The 16,780-nt window shown below is 29.3% G+C and overlaps 1 protein-coding gene across 1 annotated transcript in view; it reads left to right on the forward strand.

Annotated features, from left to right (window-relative positions):
• Nucleotides 1–1,616: 1,616 nt before the first annotated feature.
• LOC115875155 (inactive hydroxysteroid dehydrogenase-like protein 1) overlaps nt 1,617–16,780 on the forward strand; it is a 31,686-nt gene continuing 16,522 nt past the window's right edge. Inside the window, exons 1-2 of the mRNA XM_030890544.1 lie at nt 1,617–1,986; nt 8,437–8,610. Of these exons, the coding sequence (XP_030746404.1) occupies nt 8,442–8,610 (169 nt within the window). The 5' untranslated portion in view covers nt 1,617–1,986; nt 8,437–8,441. The remainder of the gene's footprint in view (nt 1,987–8,436; nt 8,611–16,780) is intronic.

A 16,780-nucleotide genomic window follows, 5' to 3' on the forward strand; every position in this document is an offset into this window, starting at 1 on the left:
ACTTTAACTTGAATGTTGACCCAAAAACTGGAAAGGCTCGCGGCGTTTCCTCTTCCAGTAATAATGGACGGGTTACCAGCGGCTGATTTGTGAATACAGTACTTGGCATTTTACGAATAAATCAATAAATTTTCGTTATTTTATATAACTAATAGATGCTCTCTCTTCAAATAAGTGTTTAATCACATATACACTAAGGAAAAAAATCAACTTTGATGATAAAGTGTTGTTTAAATTCCTTACTTTGTTAAACCGTTCTATAGGGTGTTTCAAACTTACGGTTCTGAATTTTTATTACTGCTCTTAAGAGCTCTGCAACCTAACCAATGAATTAACGTGCTTAATCGAAAAATTAATGTCAGTGACATTAATTTGCGATATTTTCGGATCTATTGTGGTCCCCTTTTGATTCTTAGGTTACATTCTCCAGTCTATCCTTTTCACAAAATCTAGCAACTTCATATAGCTCTCTGTCCATATAGCTCTCTGTCAGTGGCCTATCATTGCCTATTACCGAGAGCCGCACATTTGCCAGGCTGTCGCACCGACCTAAAATGTGTCTGTCGTTTCTTCCTCAGATTGAAGAACCTGCACATGACTTCGTCCGACAAGCCCATTAGTTTTAGATGCCTATGCTTACAATGCCCTGTTAATAGACCCACAGGCTTCTAGTAAGATTTCACAAGAAAATTATTTGGTTTTGTGGATCTTAGAAGATATTGAAGTCCTTACAAAAAATACAGAAGTAAGTGACTTTAAATAATAAATATTTTATTTATTGGTTTGCGTTTTATACAAAGTTTCTTGGATACGCCACTGCATATTAAGTAACCTTGCTTCGAAGAAAACGAAACTGATAGAATGTCTGATGATGCACGCGATATTACTGATGCTGTACTCTTATGAAATTGTGATTACAAGCCGAAGCCTAGAAGGTCTGAAGAATATTTGCTTATGAAAATATAGGTAACAGCCGATATAAAAAAAATCGCTGATGAATATGTCAGAATATAGCTCCTATTGGTATAGAAGTTATATTTGACATATTCGTATATTCTGACATATTCGTATACTCTGACAGCTTGGGCGGTTTAAGAAGCATCCCCAATCCGCTATCTTGTGATAATCTACCCCGATAAAAAATAAGCTTGTGGCAACACTGGGTGACTGTCATATGTAATTCAAACCAATAATCAACGAGAATATTCGTATAATTTAATAAAATTACTATTTTATCTATTACTAATTATTATTTGTAACTGAGCTGTAATTTCTGTATTATTAATCCGGTAAATGATGGAGATAAACAATTGTGATTGATTAAAATTTTATTTTAAGGTGAAAGTTTTTTCATTCTGAGCATTTGAATAATGCATTGAATGATGACAAGACAAGTGACGTCTGTCTAAAAATGACAGCGATTTAGAGTGTCAATCCACACGTATATTAACTACAAGTGCATATTGCCATATTTAGTTATTTTTCTTTTATAAACTTATCACACCAGCGCCATTTTGACCTATGTCCAACGATAGACCAAAAATGGCTAGAGAGATAAAAACTTATCACTATTATATAGTTTAAATAAACGTTCTAACTAGACTAGTACTGCACAAGTAAGCTTTTACCCGGTGCCATATCCGTACCGCAGAACGGAACAAGCGCGAGACCACCGATCGAAAGCAATCTCCACATTCAGCCGCGCTCCAACGCAAGGGAGGGGAAGCTAATCCTTAATTTAGGGGACAAACAGAAATAATTATCGATATGGCAATATTTTGTAGTGGCTGTCCGTAAATCGAACAGTTAATAACAATTTTATTGTTGGCGTGCCTACGCGTAAATCGCGTGCTCTTATCAGAATACGTTGACCTAAGCGCACCAGTTCATATCAATTGTTGTTGTTGTTGTGAGTGGAATATATTATGGATATGTGCTCCAGTTAAAGTGACGATATTTTAAACAAATATTTTTAGATCAAAATCGGTGAGCTTATCATTAATTTTTATTTTTTTATATTCATTTTTATTAATTAATTCTTGTTGTTGCGTGTAGAATATGTGATTCAATTAAACTATAACTATTTTTTTAAATATTTTTCTTTATAATTATTTTATGCAATTTTATCAATAATGTTTTCATTATTTTGAGACGAATATGTGACCCAGTTAAACTGTAACTATTTTTTTTAATATGTTTAGATAAAAATAAGTAAATATTTAAATATTTTTATTTATCTTTAATACAGCGTATACCAATTTTAATTTTTTGTATCTGTAACAAAAATCTGTAATACCTTCGTGGTCTACAACATTTTTCGTGGAATTGGCGTTTTTATGACAGATATGTTGACAGAATTTTATGATAACAATGAAATTTTTGAATTCATGATATTTAAATACATAATTAAATGGCAATATTAAAATTAACTAAAACTGATATACAAAAATAAAAAAATATTTAAAAATTGTTTCAATTTTTAAATAAAATGACAAAAAAATACTGAAACCATATATCTAAAATTCCGCTAAAATTTTAAATAATTATTTCTGTATTTTGTCATAATGAAATCTAGTAAAATATCTATGAAGTAGTTTAATATTACAAATTCCACATTTGTTATAATCAAGTAGTATATAAGATTAATGTGTTCTTTTTTTTATAAATTGGATTAGGATCGAAAGAAATCAACAGAAGTCCTTTGTTTTAAATTTGTCGACGTTTCGCAAAATTTATTTGCATCTTCAGGACAATTTAAATCTGGACTTTCTTAGTCATATCCATTAATACACGGATGGTATAGAGGGGAGTGGTATATATGCCTTTTTTCCTTTTAAAACACATAACACACTTACATAAAAAAAAATTATTTTTATAAAATTTATAAAAAAAAGAACACATTATATATTATTGGATCGACAACAATAAAAATTATATAAGATTAATATTATTAATCATAAAAATTAAAAATTAATCAATATTTCGTTCAAATATTCAATCTATATTTATATAAATGAATCGGTTTTATTTTTGCAAATTTTGTGATTTAGAATTAACTTAAAGAATATAATTTTATTTAGAAAATACTATCCTTGTGGATTTTCTTCTTTATAGTGTTTTTTTTTTCACTCTCCTCTGTATAAACATACCGGGTGCGTCTCAAAAGTGGCTCACTTCTATAACTTTTTTATTTTTTTAGATAAAAAAGTGAGATTTGATATATGACATAAATTAGAATTGATTGACGTATTCAATTGTTTTTGGTTACTTCCTGTTACACGGGTAATAACCCCTTTTAAATGGTACCCTCGGTATTTTGTTACTTTATTCGATACAAAGTGACACTATGAATAGAATGACATAATTATATGTCAATTTTCGACATTTTTACTTAAAACAAAATTGTATTTTAAATTCCAATGTAGAGTGCCATGGCTGTGTTAAAAACCCTAATTTTTAATCAAAGAGCCTTGGAAAATAGATTTGATCGTCTAATGTTTTAGTACCTTGTTCTGGCCGGGTAAAAAGAGGCCCAAATCGTATTTTCAATAATATCTCAATTTTTTCAAATGGAATGAGGGGTAGCTGATTAGCATATTTCAAAAATCATTTTTTTTCGAATAATTTGGTACCACCACACACTTGGTATTTCGAGTCAAATTGTCGTTATGAACAGTATGTTGCAATTTCAAATAAGCTTATATTTTAATATGTCAAAAGTTGACATATTATAAGTCATTCTATTCAGAATGTCATTTTCTATCGAATAAAATAACAAAATACCGAGGGTGCCATTTTAAAAATCAAAAGTTGTAGTCATTTCCGGTGAAACAGGAAGTACCAAAAACAATTGAATACATCAATCAATCATAATTTATGTCATATACTAACATACCAAATCTCGTTTTTTATCTGAAAAAAATAAAAAAGTTACAGGAGATACACCCAGTATAGTTTTAGGCCAGTATAAATCGTAATTTGATCTACCTTTTCATATCACTTTAACAAAAATATTACAAGTTAATATCTAGTTTAATTTCTATTTTTTTAGTATACACGATTGTCCCAATATTCAATAGACATAGAACTACTATGTAATATTGGAACACCCTGTATATTTAATAATTAAACTAATTACGATTAGTCAAATGGTTTAAGTAATGTTATAATTTATTTTCATTTTAAAACTGAAATTTGAAAAACAGTAATTTAAAAAAATAGACAAATTTGTTTTTATTATAATAATTGGGCTAGATTTGGAAAAACAATTTAATATAAAAAAATAATAATTAAATAATTTTTATAATTATTTTTGTTTCATAAAAAATTAAATATTTTTTATGACAGCAGCAGACTGATTCTTAATTTTGAGTAATAATCGTCTTTAGATATTATGTTTTTGATTTAATCAAAACCAGGTAAATATTTTTTTTTATTTGAATAAAAAATTAAATAATATTAAATAAGAATATTATTAACCAATGTTAAACATTGCTAAATATATTGGTTTCACTAAAAATGAATTAGATTTTAAAAAAGCCAAAAATTGTGTAAACTAATATTTTACAACTTTCCAATTTTGAACTAATTTTGATCACTTTTAATTGTAAAAAGTAATTATTCTACTTTTTTTAGTATTACTTAAATAAAGAAAAAATTATCTACAATTTTATTATTACTAATTGAATAGCTTAATTTAAGTAGATTTCTTTATCAGAGCACCTCTTTCTTTAATCATAATAAGATCTGTTTTTATTCCATTTATTTAGTAATTTCATTGATTAATAAGCTTTTTTTAATGTTCTTTTTTCAATAATTGTTATCGACATTTTTGTACATGATTTATAGTTAAATCACTATCTGTATTATAATTAGTTTAATTAATATATTAATTATTACGGTTGATTTTTTTTCTTTATTTTTTACGGTTATTAGAACAATTATTTTGTATTGACCTGTTTTATTCTTTAACTAAGGATAAAGAAATCATATTCAGTTTTTGTACTCTATATCGTTTAGTTTCTCTATTGATTAATATAATTAAATATTTTTAACTTATTTCGAATTTTTTGATGTCATTACAAATACAAACTATGTCATCAATTAAATTGAAAAAGCATAATAATAGGTATAGTTGAAAAAAATCAGTATGCACTATTAAATTCGAAATAGATAATACTGCTTTATAAAAGTGCATAATTTTACTCAATAAACAATTAGGTATATTGGTAATTACCATAACTAATAACAAAAGGAATAACTAATGAGAAAAATGCCGACAAATAAATTAAACTGCACCTCAATACGAATAACAAAAGATACCGGTCAGCTGATCTTGTTCTTTGCGGTTTCATAGCGATTGGCCTCGGGATATAGGTTCAGAATTATGCAATAATAAACATAGAGTTCAAAGAATTAGAGTGCTCCAACGAAAAATTTTTAAAATAGCTCAAATATAAAAAAAAACTTATCTATTGTTAAATACAGAATCAACAGCTTAAAACCAATAATAGTTAATTAATATTAAACTAATTATGGCCATAATTATTGTTTTATAGTTCAGGTTTAATGACTAATTATTATTAATTCATTAGAAAAATAATGGGGTAAAATTAACAAACAATTTTCTTCTCTTAAACAATATGGTACTGATACCTAATGACATTGGTTTTTAAATATCATAAAATTTTCATTTTCTTCTTTATATTACCCCTTACAATACAGGGTGAGTCTTAAATAAGTGCAAATATTTTCAGGCAGGTAGACCAAGTTAAAAGTTTAAAGTTATTTTACTTTGAAAATTTCCAAAAAAATATTTTTTGCTAAAATTTTTAGAACCACTGGATCTTTTCTGGATTTTCTTTCTTGTAAATTTAATCTAATACCTATGTTGCCATATTATCAAGAAATTATGTTTTTTAACTAAAAACTAAAAAAAAATTCCAAAAAAGAATTCAAAAAATTTCGAATTTTGAATTTTTTTTTCGCGAAAAAAACATATTTTTATGTTTTTTCTTTAATTTTCTCTGAAACGGTATGAAAATTTTAAAAGTATAAACGGGATTAACCATTTTAGAAAAAGCAAAAAAACAGAAAGACCAGTATTTCAAATGCAAACTTCCATCTTCCATTATGGTTCTTTATATTCTATTGGGCGTCAAAAAATTGAGGGTGTAAAAAAATAAAAACACAGATTTTTTAGTTAGTTAATGAACTTATTTATAACCACTTATTACATCAAATAAACTGCCATTTTTCCAAAAGTTGCCTGGGCAAACAAAATAAAAAATAAGCACTAAATAAGAGATAGTAGAAATTTGAAAAAATTTTCAAAAAAAACAATAAGAAAACTGGAGAAATTTATTTGGGACTCTTTATCTATATTCTCGTTGGCTAAAATAAAAAGATGTAAATACCCGTGCGTGTGTATGGCAGGACTTAAGTACAGTGACCAGGCTAACACCAGGTCCACAGACACTTTTTTTATTCTTTGAATAACTGGGTTAAGGTGAGAGTAAACGATGAGACGTTCTGAAATCATGACTTGGCAAAAAAACTTACTAATAGAATTCGAGGATTTAACTTTACATAAATATAAAATTTATTAGTTGGATCTTTCTGTAATAGCCTCTGTATAATTACATAAAAATACTCTTCCTATTTTGGGCAGCTACCCTCCTCTAGAAATTCAAAAATTAAAGTTACCGAAGATTTGTTCTACTGAATTTATTTAAATGAATGTTTATTCAATGTTTTTAATAGATACAATAATTTTGTTTACACATTTTATTTGACATACTCTCAATTTATACTTTCTCCACCTTCCTGTTACATCGACTTGCCCCCCTCTAGGCCATCGGCTGGCGACGCTCTATATACAGGGTAGGTCTTAAATAAGTGCAAATATTTTTAGGGGCAGTATATTTCGACCCCAGAAACAAGTCTATGAGGTTTTTTTCGCGGAAAAAAGTTATGAAAATTTGTAATTTTTTAAAAATATGGATTTTTTTAAAATTTTTACTTAAAAGAAGAAGAAAACTAAGAAAAGATCCAGCGATTCACAAAAAATAAGCAAAAAATAATTATTTTTCTTTTGAAATTACCTATTAGTAAAATATCTCGGTTATTTTGGACTTATTTGAAAAACGGTAGAGGAAATATGTTTCTTTTATCGAATTCTACCAGCCCGGAAAATATTTGCACTTATTTAAAACCCACCCTATATATCTCTGTTACATAGATTTATAAGCTGATTTGCCGTTTTAATTTGCAAGTTGCAATATGGCAGTGTTGCTAGTTACTTTGCAATATAAACATACCTAGAAAGAAGTATAGCATGTTCTGAATAACTACTTGTTTTCATTTTTTTTCTTCAAATTGTTTTAAATGATCTCTAGGTTCTCATTTTCCCTAGAATAATAGGAAAAAACAAGAAAAGTCAGAATAAATTTTAAAAAAGTAACTGATTGATTTTCCAACCTATTTTTTTTGCTCTAATTATAGACTCAATATTTTTGCTCGTTTATTCTCGTTTGTTCTTTGGGAACGTTCCCCAAAAACAAATATTCTTGATCATTTTACAGCACTAGTGACTAGGCCACAAACACTATTTTCAGAAGTTAAAATATAATTAAAAATGTTTTCTTTACAAAAAAAAAAGATTTTAAAGGTAAAAAAACTAATTCTTGTGCATTTTGGCTTTCTCATTTCAAGTTGCGAACGATATCTTATTAAACAAAAGATAATGCATAAAGTAAAAAAAAGAATATGAAATAAAAAGAAAAAAATGGAAAGAAATAAATAAAAAAGATATTGTAAAAAAATTACTTCACATGGAGAAATTTGAAAAGTGAATTAAAAAAATACTACTGTAGCCCAAAAGAAACTATCGAACCTTTTAACCATCTCTTTGTTCTAATATACCGGAATTGATATTTCAGATTCAATAAGGAAACCATTTACAAGTGGAAAACCTTGTAAGATTTTTTACAATATGATCAAATCTATATCTAATTGTTTTTTCAATACTTACTAATTTTTGACTACTTCGATTTATTTGAACAAAGAAATCAAGGATAACAGGCAGCAACAAGAAGTTTGTTTCGACATCAGGATCTTGTGCTAATGTACCTGTTATAGACTGTTATATTAATATCATGAAACTAAGCAAACATAATTGAAAATGTACGTTGTTAAAGTTTAAGTTTAAATATTTCAAATAACACTAGAACACTCTTGCCTGTCCAACGATAGAACCGTCATCGGTACATGACAGGGACAGTTCACAGGATTTTTCTGTCAATTTTTGGTTATAGTCTGTCAAAATCATCCCTTCTTTAGTTTAGTACATGCTTTAGATATTTTTTTGTTTTTTCAAAAAAGTGTACCTATTTCTTCGGTAATATGTTTTTCATATATATTTTTAATTTATTTTAGGTGAAATGATTAACATCATTTCTTATCTCCTGATTATTCTCGGCTTACTGGTAGTACTATATTATGCTCTGGACATAGCATGGAACCTGTTAAAGTTAGTAAGGGCATATTTAGCACCCTTATTCCTACCGAGTGAAGAGAAATCTCTGGTTCATAAATACGGATCATGGGCATGTAAGTATATATAACGATAATAACATGATTACAAGTACCTAATAAGGCTCTTAATTTTATTTTTATTATTTAGTTCTAATGATTCAGATCAATACAGAGAGTATTTGTCTATATGGTTTATGGTTTATTCCATTTATAGTAAACTATTCAATATGGTGTATAGAATTCAAGATCTGAACACAACGTATAGTACTTCAGAGAATTAAATAATGAAAAAGACAATTGCGACTAATTAGACATAATTAATGTTAAATTAATGAAAATGGAAGATAAAGAGGAAAATATAAGAATCTGCAAACCTACTGTATCTCTTGTATAGCAGATATCAGAATCACTTATACCGGGTGCGTCTCAAAAGTGGCTCACCCCTATAACTTTTTTTATTTTTTCAGTTAAAAAAACGAGATTTGGTATATGACATAAATTAGGATTGATTGACGTATTCAATTATTTTCGGTCACTTCCTGTTTCACCTGAAATGACTGCAACTTTTGATTTTTAAATGGCACACTCTGTATTTGTTTACTTTATTCGATAGCAAATAACACTCTGAATAGAATGATATGTCATTCTATTCAGAGTGTTACTTTTGACTTGAAATTACAACTTGCAGTTCGTAACGAAAATTTGACTCACAATACCAAGTGTGTGGTATCAAATTATTCGTAAAAAAACGTTTTTTCCAATTATGCTAATAAACCACCCTCGTTCCATTTGAAAAAATTGAGATATGATTAAAAATACGATTTGATTTTTCTAACTGGTCAGGACAAGACATTAAAAACATTAGACGATCAAATCTATTTTTCCCAGGATCCTTGATTAAAAATTAATGTTTTTAACATAGCCATGGCGGTCTAGATTCAATTTTATAATACGATTTTTTATTAAACGGGAATGCCAAAATTATGACATTCTATTAAGAATGTCATTTTCTATCGAATAAAGTAAAAAAATACCGAGGGTGCCATTTAAAAATCAAAAAATATATTCATTTCCGGTGAAACAGGAAGTGACCAAAAACAATTGAATACGTCAATCAATCCTAATTTATGTCATATACTAACATACCAAATCTCGTTTTTTTATCTAAAAAAATAAAAAAGTTATAGGGGTGAGCCACTTTTGAGACGCACCCAGTATACAGGGTGGTTTAGTGTTCCAAAAAATCTCCATATCAAATTTTCTTTTTGAGGTTCTATGTTTTTATCAAATTTGAGTAAATCATACAAATTTTCATAGTAATATTTTAAAAAGTGATAAATTTTCGACATATTTAAAATTTAACGCTCTCTCAAATTTTTAAAAATTGCAAATGAATTATACTTTTTTGCCAATGAATTATACTTTTAACTCAATCGTTAAAATCAAGTAAGCGATAATAATCTAGTTAGCTATAATGTGACTGTTATGCCACTGTCACAAATTAATAATCTTTGACAATAAGCTCTTAAAATATTTTAAATTAATTAACGTTTAGGTTTAGTTTTAATTGATGCCCTCTAAAAAACAAACGAAGCACTTTTGTATAGAGATAAATTGTGTTCAATTAACTTATTTTGATTCCAAACATACGTGGTAATTCTATGTCCACGAAATATTGAGACACCCCCTATATCAAAACATAAAGTAAAAACTAAAAATATCTGCATAATCTCTAGACATTTTTTCAGCGTGGCTAAATATAGCAACAAAGGCACGATAATTACAAAAATAAACGAAACGCTTTAATGCTGTTAATGAACTTTAATAAAATTATATAATTGTAAATACCATTAACCTACATTATCTTTCTTTCTATACTATTGACCGTGATAGGCGGAGAAAGTGCAAGATACACATCACACTCCATGTGATAATTGAAGTTTAAATAAACCTACACTACCGTGTAGATTTCCTTTTATTAAGTTTACTATTTGAAGATGTTTTATTGTTGTATTTTATTATTTCTAACCATCCGTTAGATTTCTATGTTTAATTGATTTCAAGGCTATGAGAATCACGTACATGAAGTAAAAGGAAATATTTCTCTGTGGAAATCAAACTTATTGTGGTTGGTTTAAGTTATTCAAGAATTAAGGAAAACTTTTATATGGTGTGAGAAAAAAAATGATCTTAATGTATTCTACAATAATAGTTAGTTTGATTCTATGGATAATGATTTAGTATTTAACTGTCCTAATTCCCAAACATCATGAGAAACAAGCTTTTATTATTTTTATTAAACATAATATTGTGAAAAGATATATGCAAAGATATTTGCCATATGGCTTTTGTATTATTGACAAATAGATTTGAAGAAATTGATTATAGACGGCTATTAAAACTCTATGTCAGGAGATAATGATATATTAAGGAGGGTCCACATTTAGTAACATGTTATATAACATTGCTATTTAACAAGCTACATGTAACATGTTAAAAAACCGGGAGCCGTCCACATTATAGTTTTCGTAGTCATGAATCGTTTTGGCGAGAAAGAGGTTCAGCTCGCAGCAGCGGCGTGCGTAATTATTTTTGAACTAAGGGAAAGAAAGTCGAGAAAAAAAGCGGTTTTGAGTCCGCCATAGCCTACCAGCAAGATCTAGATACAGTTGAACTCAATTAGCTTATCTTTTCAATACTTGCCTCGGCTGTTTCTCGTGGTGTGTTTCTGTCTTTTAAAAACATTAATAATTTACAGTACGTCTCGTCTGCTGGATCTGCGTCAATGAAAGGAATGCAGACAAAAAACATTTAAATAAACAGCAATATATTCTATACGTCGATTTGACGAGTGCGTCACCGCTAATCGCTCCGCCCACTCATTTTATTGGCTACTTGCAAATTTGTCGAATTTTTATTGATGGGACGCGTCGTCTATTTTTTACGAAAAACATCGAGAGAATATCGTTTCCCCTCTCACGGATACCCCGTAGCTACAGAACGGAGAGACGTACTGTAAAAGCAAAAACAAACCATTTTGAATTATCCATTTCACCTGATTTGCAATTCTTTTGTTCCCGCTGGAACTGGCCTATTAGATTACGCATTTTTTCTCAACTTTTTCTGTTTCCAAATACATACTATGAAATGAAAATCGCTGTCATTTTATATGGAAAATTATATGGGGAATGTCATCGATCGTCATGTCCAAGCTAACTTACTTACTTACTGCCATTACTCGCTGACGAGTATTTGACACGCATCAAAAGATGGTTACGCAAGGCGTTTCCTGTCATGAGCTTTTCTGTGACTGAAAAGCCCGATACGTGATGTTATCTCTCTTCCGCACTCCGGACATTCAAAAATCTCATTACTGTGTTGCCTCTTTACCTTTTGGTTGTCGTTATTAACTGAATTTACCAAGCCAACTGGACGGGAGGCCGACGGGACGCAGTTTTTTTTTTCGATCATACGGTATTATTGACCAGTAAATAAACAAACCAATCAGCTCATCACACTAAGATTCTGTCGCGCACGTCCCTGAAAATATGAGCGGCTAAACTAGAAATTTAGCAAGTGTGGACGCGTTGTTTCATGTTACAATAGCAATGTTGCACAACATTTTTTGATCTTTACCGACTACAAATGGATAACATCTAGCAAGTTATATAGCATCGAAATTTGCTAAATATAACTAAAAAATATGTAACATGTTATATAACTTTGCTATATAGCAGTGTTATATAGCAAGTGTGGACCGTCCTTTACATACCTAATTTTCAAACTAATAGTTTATAAACTTTTTTGCATTTGTGCAATAACGTCTTCTCTAGAATAATGAAAAAACATATAGCTTCAGGATATTCACTGCATTTGCAATCTTTTTTCTCTTGTAAACCACAGGGTGGTCCGAACTGTTATTCCGGAAAATAATATAACATTCTTCAGATAAAAATATGCAAAAAAGTTCGTATAAATGTATGTCCTAAAATGCTTAGTTTCGAAGTTACAGGGTGTAGAAGTTTCATAATTTGATTTTTTCCAAATAATTTCCGAATTAACATCAATATTTGGATGAAAATTGATGGCTGGGAGTTTTTTGACATGAGAAAGTTGATTTTGGTGTCAGTATGACTCCTGTTTGTAGGGGGCGCCAGCTACATGTGGTTTAACTGTGTTGAAGAGTAACAACTTTTTGTCTGTACCTCCATAAAACTACTGGGTGAACAAAATATACATTTCTGTGATTTTTTACGTAAAAAATGTCTCTTGGTAAAAATGGCTACGACCAACTCAAGATATTTAAAATGAAAATCGTCAATACATATCATGATTGACAAAAAATAAACAGGTTGAGTAGATTGGGAGTTATTTGACTGAAATGTCAAGTGACAAAAGGTTTCAGCTTCAAGTTTTTTAAATTAATCATAAATTTTTCTTTGAAAAAATGATGATAATACTGTTTTTGCACACTTTTGGCACAGTCTAATGTCATTTCAGTCTAATAACTATTTAATCAACATGTTTAATTTATGTGAGTGATGACAGGTATTGATAATTTCGATTCCAAATATCTCGAGAATCATTATATTACTCATAGCGATTTTTACCAAGGTATCTGTTTTACTTAAAAAAACGCCATAAATGTATATTTTTTACTCAGTAGGTTTATACAGGTACGGACGAAAAGTTATTACTCTTCAAACCAGTTAAAAAATATGTAGGTGGCGCCCTCTACAAGTAGAAGTCATATTGACATCAAAATCAAATTTCTCGTTTCAAAAAACTTATAAACACCAATTTTTATCCAAATATTGATGTTATTTCATAAATTATTTGGAAGAAATCGAAATAAAAATGAAACTTCTACACTCTGTATCTCCGAACATTTATACGAACCTTTTTACTTATTTTTATCTGCAAAATATGCTGCCGAAGTTTCCGGAATAGAGTTCGGACCACCCTGTATACAGGGTGTTTCAAAAAACATGTGCCATCTCTTGTGGGGAGAGTCCTCATATAAAAATAACATTTATTTTTCATTCAGTTTCACTGGATTATTTTTCTAACAAAACATGTGCGCCACTGACTTTTTTTCTCTTATTACCAAAACTCTGTATGCCTTAAAAACGAGACTCCATCTTTCAACACGCAATTTACAAATTATAGCAATACATTACTGAAAATATCAGATGAATATCAAATTAACCACATAGTCTCTCAGTTCTTAAGTTGTGTTTAGTAACTTTTTTGCAATTGATCTGTGCGTTACCGCAAATTATTTTTCCGAATTTGATTTCGTTGAGACTTGAGCCGGTGAAAGGAATTATTTTATATATACCTACGCAAAATTTGCAGAAATCGAAAATATGTCAAGTTGAAATTTGAAACAACTACAACTTGCTCGCTATATTTTTTTCTGTTCTAGATAAAAGCCGGTGGAAGTAGTTGGATCAATTTGCGGCAAACGTTCATTTATTCAAAGTGCAGTTGCAATTTGCACATATCGTATGTTTATTATAAAAATTATTGCGTTATTAATTTCTAACATTAAATATGTCTTAATCCACTAGCAACCTGAATTTATATTTTGTGGTACTACTTGTTTAAGCTCTGAGTCATTTTTGTATCAAGTATTTTTTTTAGCAACTAATTTGGAAGTACCACGTTAAACTAGCTACGTACCTAATATTTTCATATATCCGACAAAAAAATGTAAATGTAATTTTGTAATAAATTATTCATTATACTATTTTAACTCATATTAAGATTTTGTGTATAACGTATATAACATATGTATAGCTGCTGTAATGCGTTGTAAAACCAGGTCTACATTTATTTTTTAATTATCTTGATAAATAAAGTTTACTGGACGCACCTCAACTGGCGTGAATGAACAGTGCGTCTCAATAGATTTTATACCCTTGTCTTGGAACAAAAGCACGGTTGTGTTTTGCATTGACCACATCATTTAAGGTCACCTAAATGATCATCGTTTCGATGATGGGTAATTTCTGATGAGAGAAAGAGTTTCAAATATACACGAAACAAACATATATAAGTGTCGTCATTTTGAGAAAGACAAAAGACAAGGCACCAAAATGAAACTGATTTGCTATTAAGAAACTAGCGGATTATAAAATGAATAATTATACTAACATTATTTCTTTTCAAACAAATTAGTAGGCAAACAATCTTGAAGCGTCTTACTTTTAACGTGACAACGCATGTATATGAGTTTTCAATTACGCTTATAGCAATTACGAAAGGTATATTTTTTAAGTTTTAGTACTATTGTGCAAACGTTTTAAATATTGTGCAAACTAAAGCGGATCAATTCGGGATTTCTTCATGTACTTGTTTGAATTTCATTAAAATATATTGAAAATCAGTACTAGAACACGAATTATATCTAAAAATGTGGCAATTTTAATTATTTAGGCAGTAATTAACACCATTAATGATAATGTAGTTTTTTAAAACACAATAATGACTATAATTTGTAAGGAACTTTGTGACAGTCTAGTGTCTAGAGTCTGGGACTAGTAGAGTTGGAATTAGCAGTTCGTAAAATATTGTGAAAACTTTTTGACATAATTATTGACATATTCCACTGCTACCTTTTCAGATCTATTGTGACAGGTAGAGATCTGTAGGTGACATTTTCCAGTCATACTCTTTCAAAAAGTCTAATAACTTGGAGACTGAATCCTCCATGTAGCATTGCTTAACACAAAGAACTGCACTCTTGTCAGGCTGTAGCACTGACATGAAATGTGGTCTGTTTATTACTTTGTCTGTCATCTCGTCAGCTTTAGATTCAGCTTACAACTTTTACTAAAGCTTACTTACTTTTTTTTGTTTTTATTAAGTATAAAACGAAAAGGGATATTTTTTAATTTAAGACAAGCTGTATAATAAAATTTCTCGCTAAATAGTTTAATTAAAAAATAATAATGAACGAAAAATTGCAATGTCAGATTTGTCATGACAAAACCGTTCCACATTTTTATTATATAATTGCAAATTCATTGTCCCGCAGACCATACAAAAAAGCCTAAAGTAGCTTTTAATTCGTAATAAACTGAAACAAGACACGCTTTTTGCATTAGAAATCCAAGTCATGCTTTTATGTTTGTGCGCCTTATTCTAAAAAGACTAACAAATAATACGACGTAATCAATTAACAATGGACATTAATTTAATAAATTGCCTTATTGTATCAAATCAACATTGTACAAAACAAGCCGTCTATTATTATTAAGTAATTTTATTAAGGCATTTTTAATTTATTGATACCTACTAAAATATTCGTGTTTTGGTTTGGTTTGGTTTGGTACCCTTTAAAATACTTGCACTGATTTCTAGGACACCCTGTATAAACTTGTCTTAAAAACTTATGAAGAATCACACTCTGAAATAACTACTTATTAGGAAACACCCTGTATAGGTAAAAATTAATTTGCAGTGTGATAATTTAATCTATTTGTTTAATTTAGTGTCATATAATTTAATCATCTGCTGATGTTGCTAACATGATTTGCGAAACGCGCGTCCAGTGCGAAAGTAATGTGTTTTGGTGTATTATGGTGAATTAGTTTTATTTTGCTGTTGTAATACTAAAGGTTCCAACCCCCAACTGTAATGCTGTCATATAAATATAATTATTAGAAATTGGTGTCACCTATGTTGTAATATGTATTTGGACATATAAATGTAAACTAAATCCGGTCTCACACACTTTCAAATATATGCTAATCATAAAGAGCTCAAATATGAATTGCCACGATTAATATTTCACCGCTATAGATTTTAAAAAGAGTATAATAAATTTTATAAATATGATGGCCAATAATTACACCCTACAAACTGTTCAGATAGCGTCTAACTAATAATCAGCCAGATAATAGTACATTTAGCAACGCTATTCTGATATGTGCTTATTTGCCTATTAACCTTTCTTGTTCCGAGTGGTATCCGCACCTAATGAAAAGCGCTACATTGCAAAAGATTTAATAATGCAACTAATCGGGCCGAGCTGTTGCACAAATTGCAACAAAACTCGAGCAGGTGCCTTTTTGAAAGTTTTAAATAGTGATGCAAAAACGGATAAACGATATTTTACAATATTGTTTAGGTTTAAAGGAAAAATAATGGAATATAACTATTACGATAAAAAAAATTTAGCGTGATGTGAAACTCGGTAAACAAAGAAAGAGAAAATGATGATGGGTTACTATATAAA

The sequence above is a fragment of the Sitophilus oryzae genome, unplaced genomic scaffold, assembly GCF_002938485.1.
Source record: "Sitophilus oryzae breed Bouriz unplaced genomic scaffold, Soryzae_2.0 scaffold_1350_pilon_pilon, whole genome shotgun sequence".
Lineage (NCBI taxonomy): Eukaryota > Metazoa > Arthropoda > Insecta > Coleoptera > Curculionidae > Sitophilus > Sitophilus oryzae.